The sequence below is a fragment of the Nycticebus coucang genome, chromosome 20, assembly GCF_027406575.1.
Source record: "Nycticebus coucang isolate mNycCou1 chromosome 20, mNycCou1.pri, whole genome shotgun sequence".
NCBI classification, from domain to species: Eukaryota; Metazoa; Chordata; class Mammalia; order Primates; family Lorisidae; genus Nycticebus; species Nycticebus coucang.
This window is the reverse complement of record NC_069799.1, coordinates 2562074-2575870: the sequence shown is the minus strand read 5'-3', so window position 1 is coordinate 2575870 and position 13797 is coordinate 2562074. Positions and strand designations below refer to the sequence as shown.

At 35.5% G+C, this 13797-nt stretch overlaps 1 protein-coding gene across 1 annotated transcript in view; it reads left to right on the top strand.

Annotated features, from left to right (window-relative positions):
• SPATA16 (spermatogenesis associated 16) overlaps positions 1–13431 on the top strand; it is a 316780-nt gene extending 303349 nt beyond the window's left edge. Inside the window, exon 10 of the mRNA XM_053572851.1 lies at positions 13309–13431. Within this exon, the coding sequence (XP_053428826.1) occupies positions 13309–13431 (123 nt within the window). The remainder of the gene's footprint in view (positions 1–13308) is intronic.
• The last annotated feature ends 366 nt before the right edge of the window (positions 13432–13797 follow it).

Below are 13797 nucleotides of genomic sequence, written 5' to 3'. Positions count from 1 at the left end.
TGTTTAAAGTTCAGCATTATATTCTGTGGAGGGGACGCCCAGCATATTTCTCAATTGTATTTTAAACCAAGAGTAAGTTTGCAGTTCATTCTACAAGTTCCTTCCTTTAAATTACCAAAACGGTCTTCTCTGCTTGACAGCCCAGAATTTTATTGCATGTCTTTTATGCATTAAGTTTTTCAATCCTTTATAATTCTGGAGAATAACAGAATAACAGCTTATGCCACTTTGTAGGTAAATGAACCATGGGACATCTTCCATTCTACTCTGAAAGTGGGATTTATACAGAGTTCAAAGCAACTGACTCATTCAGTCATTTATAGTATACTCAGTACATGTTTCATCGTTGGGAGAAGGGCAGAAATAAAAGTGCCTTTACGTGCAGCTTTAAAGGAAGGTATGGATCATTTATCCTTCTGATTTTGACTCTTAAAATAAGTATATGTAGAGAAGAGGACAAGACTGTAATCTGAAACACACACAGATTTCATAACCAAAATATACTCATGTCTCTCAGCATCATCCAAACTGTGTAGAAATAAGGTTCAGGGCACTCAGATGGCTTTCTGCTGGGAAGACTCTGGAGACCCTTTGAGTGAGGGCTGAGCCAGTGAGACAGCTGGTGCAAAGTGACTGCTAGACTTATATTGGAGAGAACCTAACCTAGAGATAGGATAAAGTTAAGCCCATATCATTTTGGAAGAAATTTGAGAGGCTTTTAACTTCTCCAAACCTCTTACAAAGCAAAGACCTCTTCAGCATTACAATGGGTGATTCATTTTATCATTATTGATAACAATATTCAGAAGCAGCTGGGCATGGAAATGAAAGCACATCTTCTTGAGGTACAAGGGCAAAAAGTTCATTCTGAGAAACCCACGATGGAATACTTCCACTTCTGATAAAATGAAGTGAGTGTGCTTTCTCTGTTTTCATCTCATTACGTGCAACCAAAAACCCCGGGGATTATATGTGTAAAGCAAACACAACAATCTAAAAGGTAGAATGAAAAGGGCAGACAAACCAGGGACCTAAAGAACAACACCATAATGAGTTCACTGGAATTTCTTTTTTTTTTTTTTTTTGGCCTCATACATCCCTATTTGGAGCTGAAGAAAGTGATAACCCAAAAACACCAACAAGCACAAACCAAAAACCCCCAACCAAAGCCCTTTCTCTTTACCCAAAGGACGAGGGAAAAAGCAACCTGTCCAGAGATGCTGGCGTGGATGTAGAGAAAAAGGAACACTTCTACACTGTTGGTGAGAGTGCAAACTAATACATTCCTTTTGGAAACATGTTTGGAGATCACTTAGGGATCTAAAAATAGACCTGCCATTGGATCCTTCAATTCCTCTACTACATATATATCCAAAAGACCAAAAACCACATTATAAGAAAGATATTTGTACCAGAATGTTTATTGCAGCCCAATTCATAATTGCTAAGTCATGGAAGAAGCCCACGTGCCCATTGACCCACGAATGGATTAATAAATTGTGTTATATGTACACCATGGAACATTATGCAGCCTTTTAAAACAATGGAAATTTTACCTCCTTCATGTTTACATGGTTGGAGCTGGAACATATTCTTCTTAGCAAAGTATCTCAAGAATGGAAGAAAAAGTATCCAATGTACTCAGCCCTACTATGAAACCAAGTTATAGGTTTCATATGAAAGCTATATGAAGGGGAGGATGGGTGCAGGGAGAGTAATTGGTGGGACCACACCTATGGTGCATCTTACAAGAGTACATGTAAAATTTACTAAATGTAGAATATATATGTCTTAACACAAAAACTAAGAAAATGACGTGAAGGCTCTGTTAACCAATTTGATGAAAATATTTCAAATTGTGTATAAAACCAGCACATTGTACCCCACAATTGCATTAATGTACACAGCTATGATTTAATAAAAAATAAATAAATAAATCAGAAAACTTTCAGACAATAACCCTCTACTTCAACCAAATACCACAAGACAAATGATGGTCCTACCCCCACCTGTGTCAGCTGTGGCCAAGTAGGAGATTCAACTTCTAGCCTCCACAGTCTTCCCATCCTGACAGGATGTCAGAGAAGACAAAGTGAGGAGACTGAATTTTATCTCCAGAAAACATAAGCCTCCACTTTCTTCCCCCCACCCTTGCCACTAAGGTCAGAGGATGACTAGCAGAGTCAGGGTTTTTACCACCCAGCAATGGTAATGAGTCTTCTCTCACAATGTGACATCTATGAAGGCCACATGGAGATCAGTGATGAGGCATGCCTATCCCTGAAAGCTGGTGAGGTCTCAGTGGAAACAGTAAAAAGATTAAACTCAGACTGCCTCCCAGAAAACATGAGGAGCCCTTCCCTCAGGTGCCAGTAAGGCTGAGTTGGGAACCCGAATGTCTCTCCCCATCAGGAAGTACCAAGGCAGTGCCCCTCTCTTCTCCTCCTATATCAGTGTCAAAAAAAAAAAAAATCCAGCTAAACCAGGAAATTTAAATAAGTTCTACAGTTTCATAACAGAATACCTAAAATGCCCAGATTTCAATCAAAGGTCACTTGCTCATAGGGAGCTCTCAAAATGAATGAGGAAAGACAATCAACAGATGCCAACACAGAGATGTTGGACATAATAGAATTATTTGACAAAGTATTTAAGGCAGCCACCACAAAAATACTTCCATGAGCAATTATAAACATATTTAAATGAAAAATAGTGTCCATAAATAAATACAAAAATCTCAGCAAAGAAATAGAAAATATAAAGAAGAACCAAATAAAAATTTTAGAACTGAAAAATAAACAACAAAAAAAAATTGGTTGGGCTCCTTAGCAGAAAGGAGGAAGCAGAGAAAAGAATCAGTGAAAGGAAAATAGGTTAATACAAATTATCCAATCTTACAAAGAAAGAATAAACAGGAGGGAAAAGCACAGAGCTGAAATAATGGTAAAATTTTTTTTAATTTGACCAAAAGACATAAAAGTAAAAATTCAAGAAGCTAAGTTGAATACCAAACAGAACAAACCAAAGAAATTCACACCAGGATATATCACAGTCAAACTAGTCACAATTAAAGACAAAAAATATTGAAAGCAGCAAAAAAGAAATGATGCATTAATTATAAGGGAAAAAAACTCAATTGGCAGTGGCTTTCTCATAAGAAAACATGGAGGCTAAAAAGGAACATAATATTTTTCAATAACTAAAAGAAAACCCAGAGTGCTATACACAGTGAAAATATCTTTTATAAATGAAGAAATCAAGACATTCTCAGAGGAAGGAAAACCAAGAGAATTCATCAGCAGCAGACCTACACTAAAAGAATGGCTCAAGGAATTTCTTTAGATACACTTGGCGCTTGTAGCACAGTGGTTATAGTGCCAGCCACATACACCAAGGCTGGTGGGTATGTTTAGCCTGGGCCAGCTAAACAATAATGACAACTGCAACAAAAAATAGCCAGGCATTGTGGCAGGTGCCTGTAGTCCCAGCTACTTGGGAGGCTAAGGCAAAAGAATCACTTAAGCCCAAGAATTTGAGGTTGCTGTGAGCTGTGATGCCACAGCACTCTACCAAGGGTGACATAATGAGACTCTGTCTCAAAAAAAAGAAAAGAAGAAGAAGAAATTTCTCTAGATAGAAAAGAAATAATAAAAGAAAGACCTAGAAGTATCAAAAAGGCCAAAAGAACACACTAAGCAAAAACATGAGTAAAAACAATAGACTGTCTCTTCACTATGTTTGATGGGGGAAGCAAAAAATAATAACGTGTAATGTCTAAATGTATATAAAAATGAAGATAATTATAATTGGGGGAGGATGAAGAGACATTAAAGGAAACAATAATTCTTTACTTTAATAAAATTTAAAATGAAGACACCAATAGACTGTGATAAATTATTTATATATATTTAAATTATATATATATACACACACACACTAGGTATATATATCAATGCCTAGAACAACTGCTAAAAAAGCTATACAAAAGTGGACCAATGTAATACCAGCACTTTGGGAGGCTATGGTGGCAGGATCACTTGAAACCAGAGTTTGAGACAAGTCTGGGCAACATAATGAGAACCTATCTCCATAAAAAACTTAAAAATTAGTCAGGCATGGTGGTACCTGCCTAGAGTCCTAGCTACTTGTGAGGCTAAGCCAGGAGGATCACCTAAGCCCAGAAGTTAGAGGTCGCAGTAAGCTATAGTCATGCCAATATACTCTAGCCTGTCCAACAGACTGAGATCCTGTCTCATATGTGTAGTATATATGCCAAAACACTCTAAGTAAATCAAAATGAAATGCTAAATACTATTTGAGTATCCTCAGGATGTAGGGGGAAATAAAAGCAAAAGCAAAGAAAAAAAGTAAAATGGCTAACTAAAAATTAACATAACTACATTAAATGTAAATGGCCTAAATATGCCAATTAAAAGACAGAGATTAACAATATTTATATAAACGTATGATACAACTATATGTTGTCTACAAACTCACTTCAAATATGATGACCTAGGCAGGTTAAAAATTAAAGGATTTAAAATGTATATATCATGCAAAAATTAATAAAAGCTATAGTAGCTATATTAATATCAGACAAGATAGACTACAGGGCAATGAAAATCACCAGAGACAGAGAGGGATAACCTGTAACAATAAAAGGATCAATACCCCTAAAAGACCTAGGAATTGTAAATGTATGTGCACAAGCAAAAGGGGCTACAAAATATATAAAGCAAAAACTGATAGGATAAAAAAAAAAAAATACTGGGCAGTGCCTGTGGCTCAAAGGTGTAGGACTTCAGCCCTATATGCAGGAGGTGGCAGGTTCAAACCCAGCCCTGGCCAAAAAAAATAAATACTATCCACAATTACAGTTGGAGATTTCAGCTTTCCTCTCTCAACAGTTGATAGAACAATTGAATACAAAAACAGCCAGGAGATGCAGGAGCTCAACAGCACCATCAACCAACAGGATCTAACCAGCATTTATAGAACAGTTCACCCATCAAGAGCAGAATACCTAATTTTTTCCAGTACCAAGACAGACCATATTCTGGATCATAAAAAAAAAAAAACCTTAATAAATCTCTAAAAATTAAAATCATAAAATTGTGTTCTCAACTGCAATGGAATCAAACTAGAAGTCAATATCAGAAAGGCAATAGGAAAATCTCCAAATACTTAAATAGTTCATGGATCAAAAGAGAAGTCTCAAAGGAAGTGAAAGGATATATTAAACTTAAGGAAAATGAAATACATCTAAAGCACTGAGAAATTTATAGCACCAAATGTATATGTTAAAATCATGAAAAAAATCTCAAATCAATAATTGAAGCCATACTTCAAAAACCTAGGGAAAAGGGACAAATGGACAAAATAAACACAAAGCAAGCAGAAAGAAGAAAATAAAGATGAGACTGGAAATCAGTGGAAATGAAAACAGAAAACTAGAGAAAATCAATGTGACAAAAAGCTAATTCTTTGAAGAGATCAAAAAAATTTTAAAACATCTAGCAAGACTAGTGAAGGAAAAAAGGAAGAAGACACAAATCACCAAAATCAGGAATGAAATGAAATGTCATGGCAGACTGTGCTGATGTTAAAGGACAATCAGGAATACTTTGAATAATTTCTACATATGTAAATTTGACAATTAGGTGAAATGCACCAATTCCTTGAAAAACCCAAATTACTACAATTCATCCAATGTAAAATAATTTGAGTAGCTCTAGACCTATTCATAATTAGACTCCCAGAAAGGAAATCTCTGAACTCAGCTGGTTTTACTAGATAATTCTACCATGTATTTAAGGAAAAATTAACATTAATTCTACACAATTTCTTTCAGAGAATACAAGAGTAAGAAACACATTCCAATTCTTTATGAACCTAGTATTATCCTAATACCAAATCAGACAAAAACTGTACAAAAAAAGGGGGGGAAATCTACAATCAATATCTCTTAAGAATATAGAGGAAAAAAAATTATTAGTAAACAGAATTCAGCAATAGGTAAAAGGAAGTATGTACCATAATTAAGTGGAGTTAATTCTACAAATGTAAGTAAGTAAGTTTGAATATTTGAAAATTGTTGTAATCTTCCATATTAACAAGCTACAGAAGAAAAATGACATCATATCCATTGATGCAGAGAAAGCATTTGACAAAATTCGATCATCACTGAAGATTTTCTAAAAATTCTAAGGAAACTAAGAATACAGAAGAATCTTCTCAAATTGTGAAAGTGTCTACAAAAATTCTACAGCTAACATTGCACTAAATACTGAAAGAATGTATTATTTCTCTCCTAAAATGAGGAATGAAGCAAGGACCTCAGCTCCTAATACTCTTTTTCAATATAGTGCTGGAAATTCTAGCCACTACAGGAAGATAAAGAAAGGAAATAATATTCCTAAGAACTATAAAAAAAATCCTTATTATTAATAAGTGAGTGCAGCAAAGTTATAAGATATGAAATAAATGTAAAAACCTCAACTGTATTTATATATGTATATATTTAGCAGTGTTTTAGGATCAAACAGGGACAGTGAAATTTAAGGCACTGTATTATTTACAATTGCTCAAATAAATGAAATACCTTGGTATATTGTGAATCCAGCAAAACGTATAGAACTTGTAAGATGAAAACTACAAAATGGTGTTCAATCTAAGATCTATATAGATAACATGAAAAGATACATTGTGTTCATGGACTGGCAGACTCGACATAGTATAGAAAGCAATCAAAATTGATACACAGTTTAACATAATTCCTATTAAAATCTCAGCAAGATTTTTCATAGATTCAGCCAAAATTATTCTAAAATTTACATGCAAAGGCAAAGGAAACAGAATACTTAAAATGCTTTAGAAAAAGTATGAAGTAGGAGGAATCAACATACTCAATTTAAGGACTTTTTTAGATTGCTACAGGAGTTGGGACACTGTGTTATTGGTGCAGGGATGGATACATAGCTCAATGAAGCAAAACAGAGAACCCAAAAATAAACCCACATAAATATGCTCAACTGTTTTTTGTTGTTTTTTTTTTATAAAAGTGAAAAAGCAATTGAGTGGAAGAAAGGATATGTATGGGAGGTGGGAAGAAAAAGCCTTGATCTAACCCTCACACTTCATACAAAAAGTAACTCAAAATAGGTCATAGACTGAAACATAAAACGTGAAACCATAAAACTTTTACAAAAAATAGAAAATCGTTGATGTCTTGGACTACGTAGATTTCTTAGACTTGACACTGAAGACAGAATCCACAAGTCTAATCAATAAATTAAACTTTATAGAAATTTACAGCTTTATTTATGAAAGACTCTGTTAAAGATGAAAAGACAAGCTCCAACTGAAAGAAAATATTTGCAAATCCCACATTCAACAGAGGACTAATACTGTATGTAGATTGTGTAAAGAGCTCTCAAATTTAACAATAAAACAGCCATTTGATCCAATTTGAAAATGGACTAAAGATGTGATCACACATTTTATCAAAGAGAATGATAAGCAGGCAAGTTAACATATTTTCAGCATCACTGATAATTAGAGAAATGCACATTAAAACCACAAGACATCACTACATATCTCAAAGTTGCTAAAATGAAAAATAGTGGCAACATTAAATACTGATGAGGTTGGAGAGAAATTGGATCACTCATATATTGTTAATGATAATGTAAAATGATGCAGCTACAGTGAAAACAATATGGCAATTTCTTTGGGGGGAAAAAAAGCCTAAGTATGCAACTACCTAGCAATTGAATTTCTGGGCATTTAATTCCAGAGGAATTAAAACTTAGGTTCACACAAAAACCTGTACACAAATGTTTATAGTAACTTATTTCACAATAGCCCAAACTAGAAATAATCCAGATAGCCTTCAAAGGGCAATTGGTCACACAAATCGTGGTACAGTCATGACATGGAATACTACTCAGCAGTGAATAGGGACTGTTGACACAGCAATCTGAGCAACTCTCCAGAGAAGTAAGGAGTTATATAAGAGCCTATTTAAATAACCTCTTGCAATGACAAAATTTTGAAAATGGAGATTTGATCAATGGTTACCAGGGTTAAGGAGAGAATAGAGCCAGGCGAGAAATGAGGTGGCTATAAAAAGGTAACATGAAAGATATTTGCAGTGATGGAACTGTTTGTATCTCAACTATATCCACATCAGTACCCTGACCATGATATTCTTCCATAGTTTTTGCAAGATATTAATATTGACAGAAATTGGGTAAAAAGTACACAAGTTCTTCCTGTATTACTTTTTAATGATGCCCATGAGTCTATCATTACCTCAAAAGTTTAATAACAGATAGTAGGCTCAGCAACCGTAGCTCAATGTTTAGGGTGCCAGCCATATACACCAAGACAGGTGGGTTTGAACCTGGCCCGAGCCAGCTAAACAACAATGGCAACTGCAAAAAAAAAAAAAAATCCGGGCATTGTGGTGGGCGCCTGTAGTCCCAGCTACTTAGGAGGCTGAGGCAAGAGAATCGCTTAAGCCCAAGAGTTTGAGGTTGCTGTGAGCTGTGACACCATAGCACTCTACCGAGATCAGCATAGTGAGACTCTGTCTCAAAAAAAAAAAAAAAGTAACATATAGTATATTCAGATGAATCATACCATTATATATTAAAAATATGAATCTTTTAAAAACCTTGGTATATAGTCCCTTAGGCTGCTCAGGCTAACTGTAACAAAATATGATAGACTTGGTGGCTTAAAAATAACACAAATTTACTCCTCATAGTTCAAATGGATGGGAAATCCAAGATCAAGATTTATATTTCAACACATGAATTGGGGGTTCGGGGCCTTAGACATTCAAACCATAGCACATTGTTTTTTGCATAAAATGATAGCATAGTTTTATAATAAATTTTTAACACTATGTTAAACGTAAAAAGTGTTATCATTATGGACATTTTCAGTCAAGAGTTAGTAGTATACTTTGGCATATTTATTTCATGTTTTGTGAAATCCCCAGCATAGGTACCCCAGATTTTCATGTTGTACTCTTATAACTAACATGCCAAATAATATGTCATATTCACTAAATGAAAAAGGAGAAATATAGGGCCTTGTCTGTCTGTTTGAATACTAGCCAAAAACTAAAGAAAACTGATATATTAGGAATGGTAGTTCTTAGTTTCTGTTTCAGAAACTAAGTTTATTGTGGAAATTAATTTCAAGCCTGTTTGAAACAATTGTAATTCTAATAAGAATTCAAATTCAAACTATTTTGGGTGATAAATATTTAAAAGCATTTGGTCTGGAAATTAAACTGGAGCAGAGCAAAGAAACTGTTATCAAATTCACCGTGGTGGGGTAAATGTCTGTTTTGCCGAGAGGATTTTGGTCTGAACTGCTAATCACTAAAAACACATTCTACTCAGATATAATAAGCCCGATGTTTATTCCCAAAAAGTTTGATTATTTCCTTGACTTTCTTCTAAAAACATATCTTTTAAAGCTTTATTTTTCAAAAAAGATCTTTGAGCACTCGATTACGAAGACGTTAATGTGCACAAGCAAACCCACATCGACACGCCTCGTTCTCTGTCAATGATTCAAACAACATGAAATTCAACAGAGATCCCCAAACTTAAGGCCAGCATCTTCCTTCTCATTAGCAGGAGCCCAATCTAGTTCCCAAAGTAAGCTCAGGTAGGGAAGGATTAAAATCATGCTTGATGGGAACAGTGTAACTTAATTTCACTTCCTTTCATTTTATGCCTTAGTGGTTCTTTCCATTTGCTAGAGCTGCCATAGGGAAGTACCACAAACTGAGGGACTTAGCTAACTATTTCACAGTCCTAGAGAAAGGCGTCTGAAGCGAGTCTTCAAGGGTGGTTCCTTCTGAGGTTGTGAACACCTGCTCCCTCCCTCGCCCAGCTCACAGAGGTGCACTGACAATCTGTGTGGTCTTATAGGAGCATCACCCTGTGTCTGCCTTCATCTTCACAGGCATTCTTCCTGTGTATGCACCTGTTTCCAAATTTCCCTGTTGTTTAGGAACACAAGCCATTTTGGATTAGGGCCCTCTCTAATGACCTCATTTTAACTTGATTACCTTCGTTTAAAAAAAAAAAGTCTCCAGAGCAGGTCACACACATTCTAAAGTCCTGGGGGTTAAAACTTTAACATATAAATTGGGGGGGGGGGTGTCAGTCAGTCCCATAACAATACCCATAATAATAGTGTTTGAATATGAATGGAAAGGCCTTGCAAAATGAGTTGATGACAATTCCATTACTCATTGATATGGACTATGACCAACAGCCATGTTAAAGTTCAGAACCTGCTGTCCTACTAAGATCTTTAGTTCCCCTCAGTTACCAGACATCACAAAATTCTCCTCAAGATTTTGGTCTAATGTCCATATCACTGTAATGTCAGTTCAGCAGTGGCACATATAAACTCAAGAAAATGTTATCTCCCCATTTTGCAAATGGGAAAATTAGACCTGGAATGACTTTGTAGCCTGATACAGCTAAGTAGATTCTGTACCAAAAAGGATGTCGAATAAAGCCTCTGCTCCAAAAACTGGCTCATTTCCTTCCTTACATATTTACATAGTTCTTTGTGTTTTATTTTCCTAAGGGCTTTACAGAAATTTCTATCATTTGCAATCTTTTTTTCTAGTTATATGTATCTATTTTCTCTTCAACCAGCATTTTTCTTTTCTTGACTTAAAAAAAGAAAATAAAGAACCAGTTTTACTAAAAACAAGTCACAGCTCTCCTACACTTCAGTAAGTACAGAAGCTCAAATTGACTTACTTCTCTGCGGATCATGTCACTCCTCTAATGGTATTATCTAAGGGAATAACCTCTGATTTGAAAATGGGAGTACTCATCTTTAGCACTGGACTATTAGATCTCATGTCAGGGTAAGCCATGGAATTTTATGACTAGGTGTATCCTTGGAGATTATCCAAGCCAACTCTGTTCTAATAAAAATGGTGGTGAAAACTGAGGCTCAGAGAGGCCAAGTGACTCCCCTGTGCTGGTGGAACACAGTTATGAGCCACTCCAGGGGCAGAATGCAGCACTGCAGCCAATACCTCATCCAATGCCCTTTGACAGTCTCAAAACTAAGCGATGATAATGAAATAAGTAGTGCTTATTTAATTATTTATGTACTCCATACCAAGCATTGCTTTTGAGTGTGGAAAAACACAGCTTTCTGAATCTCTCCAATGAATTTATCAGAGAACAGGACATTGTATGGTCTGCCATGTCTTAAATTCTGGAGCGCTCACCTCCCACCTGTACGTTCACTCGCACATGTGGGAGGGGAGTGCAAGGTGGGAAGCGAGCACACAGGCCAGGTGTAACATGCACATAGTGTGTGCTTTATTCTGCTTAGTTCAGCAGAACTGTTTATTCCAGTGACATACCTTGTGTTTATCTTTGTGTCTCTTTTATGAAAGGCAACCCAGTTAGTCAACACTGCTCATAATAAACACAATTTAAAAAAAAAAAAAAAAGAGCAGTTACCTAACGGATATTTTAAAACAATTATTTTTCTGTTTCATTGAAGGAAGCCTTTTTGCTGTATTAGGATTGTAATGTTAAATTGTTGTTTGGGCTAACTGCAAATATTCTAGTTGTAAAGAGCTTTGATTTAAATAATACATCACCAGCACAAATAATGTTAATGAATCATTGACTCAACTATTGAAGTAATGATAAAGTGCCATTCGTTGTAATTGTGTTGATTGCACATGGTTAATTTTTTAACTTATTATTTTACTGAAATTGGAGATAGGGTATGTGTATATATATGTATGGAATGTATAGAATACTGCATTGGCTTTATGAAAGGATCCAAAAATATGCTGTCAAATAATTTTTGTTTGTCTTGCAATGATCAGAAATCATAAAGGGCAATGTGCTTTTGTGGTTCAGTGAGTAGGGCACCGGCCCCATATACTGAGGGTGGTGGGTTCAAACCCAGCCTTGGCTAAACTGCAACCAAAAAGTAGCCGGGCGTTGTGGCAGGCGCCTATAGTCCCAGCTGCTCCGGAGGCTGAGAGCAGAGAATCACGTAGGTCCCAAAGCTGGAGGTTGCTGTGAGCCGTGTGACGTCACGGCACTCTACCGATGGAGGTACAGTGAGACTCTGTCTCTAAAAAAAAGTGCCTTTGAATAAATTTACCTGAAGTACTTTTACAAAGCTTTTCAAAAAGAATAGTTTTCATATAAATAAATTATCTTGTTTTCTCAAGGAAACCAGTAGACAGTTTACATGACTGGTGTGATATAAGACCTAAGCATAACGTACAGATGAGTGTCACCATTTATTATTCTCTGTTTGACAATATGAATTATCTCTTGCATATTACCCTGAATAATAAATCAAGAAATTTAAAAGTATAACTCAAAATTGGAAAATTGAAGTTATAAGTGTTGTCTTAAGTAGATGATATGTTCCTGTATCTTGAATAGTAAGTGCTCTATCTTTGAGCTAACTTTATAGTATTGAGCTCTTCAGTGAGTAACATTAAGCTAATACAATATGTAAGTCCTGGGAATCAGGGTTAAGTATGAATTGTTATATCTACTGACTTTCATGAGAGCCTAATTCAGTATTATATAAACTATGACTCTACATTTTTTTCTGACAAACAGTATAATACATTCCATCAACTGCCATTGAATAACTAAGTTTTCTTTAAAGAAAGACTAATTTTTTCCATAGTTATTATTTTATATAACATTATTTTACCTTATTTTCTGGAGTGTAAAATTTTTTTTAATAAATGTGTTTTTTTCAGAACTTCCTTTTGGTTTAAAGGAGAAATGATGTTTGCTCAATGTGGCATATTCATTTTCTCTCATTTTGCTAGGGACATGCAAATGCTGGAATCACTGGCTTTGATGGGGGTATGTTTGTTTGTTTTCATACTTGTTTTTTATAACAGAAACAGAGAAAGGGCTTACCATGGCTTAATGTTTCACTATGCTCTTCCTTTTGGAATGCCTGATTTTACTGACCATTAAAAACAGCATGGCGATGGTGATAATCTCCATTTCCGTTCTGAGTATGGCAGACTAAGTGATAAAGCAAACTCTTGCATATCTGGTTCACATTAGTAAACAGAGGAACCTGAAATGGAAACAGAAGGGGGCTGTTATGTTTAACTATTTCTGTTTCTGCCAGTTCTGTTCCAATATGGGCTTGTATGTGCCATTTAATTTTAAATACCTCACCATTTTCGTAAGTACACAAAACCCAGGAAATCAACAACAAATCTTGTTGTTATCTGTTTATTTCTTACAGGTTGGACGAATTGAAGATTTTCTATACCAATTAGAGGACAGTTTCTTAAAAACTAAAAAACTGAGAACTGCTCGAAGGCAAAAAACAAAAATGAAACGGCTTCAAAGTATGCAGCAAAGCTAGTCACTAGGGAACAGGCACTACCACCAACATGTCCCAGAAGAAAAAGGAAAGGCATCCACCCAATCTGACTGTGACAGCTGGACACTCAGACCAGCATGAGCTTGCATGAGCTTGTACTCCTCTCAGCTCATCTTTAGCAAAGACATTCTATACTACACTAATCTCAACTGGTAGCAATAAACGTTCCCAGCAAGTTTGATTTGAGTCTTATTCAAATTTGTCTTAATAGTTAAACAGTTATATAAAATAACCATTGCTGCCTCTCTCTCCTGCCTTCTTCTTTCATAATTGACTGGTATATTAGGTTTACCCAAGTATACTTACAGTATACATCTATAATCATGTGTATTCTTTAAGAAGGACATT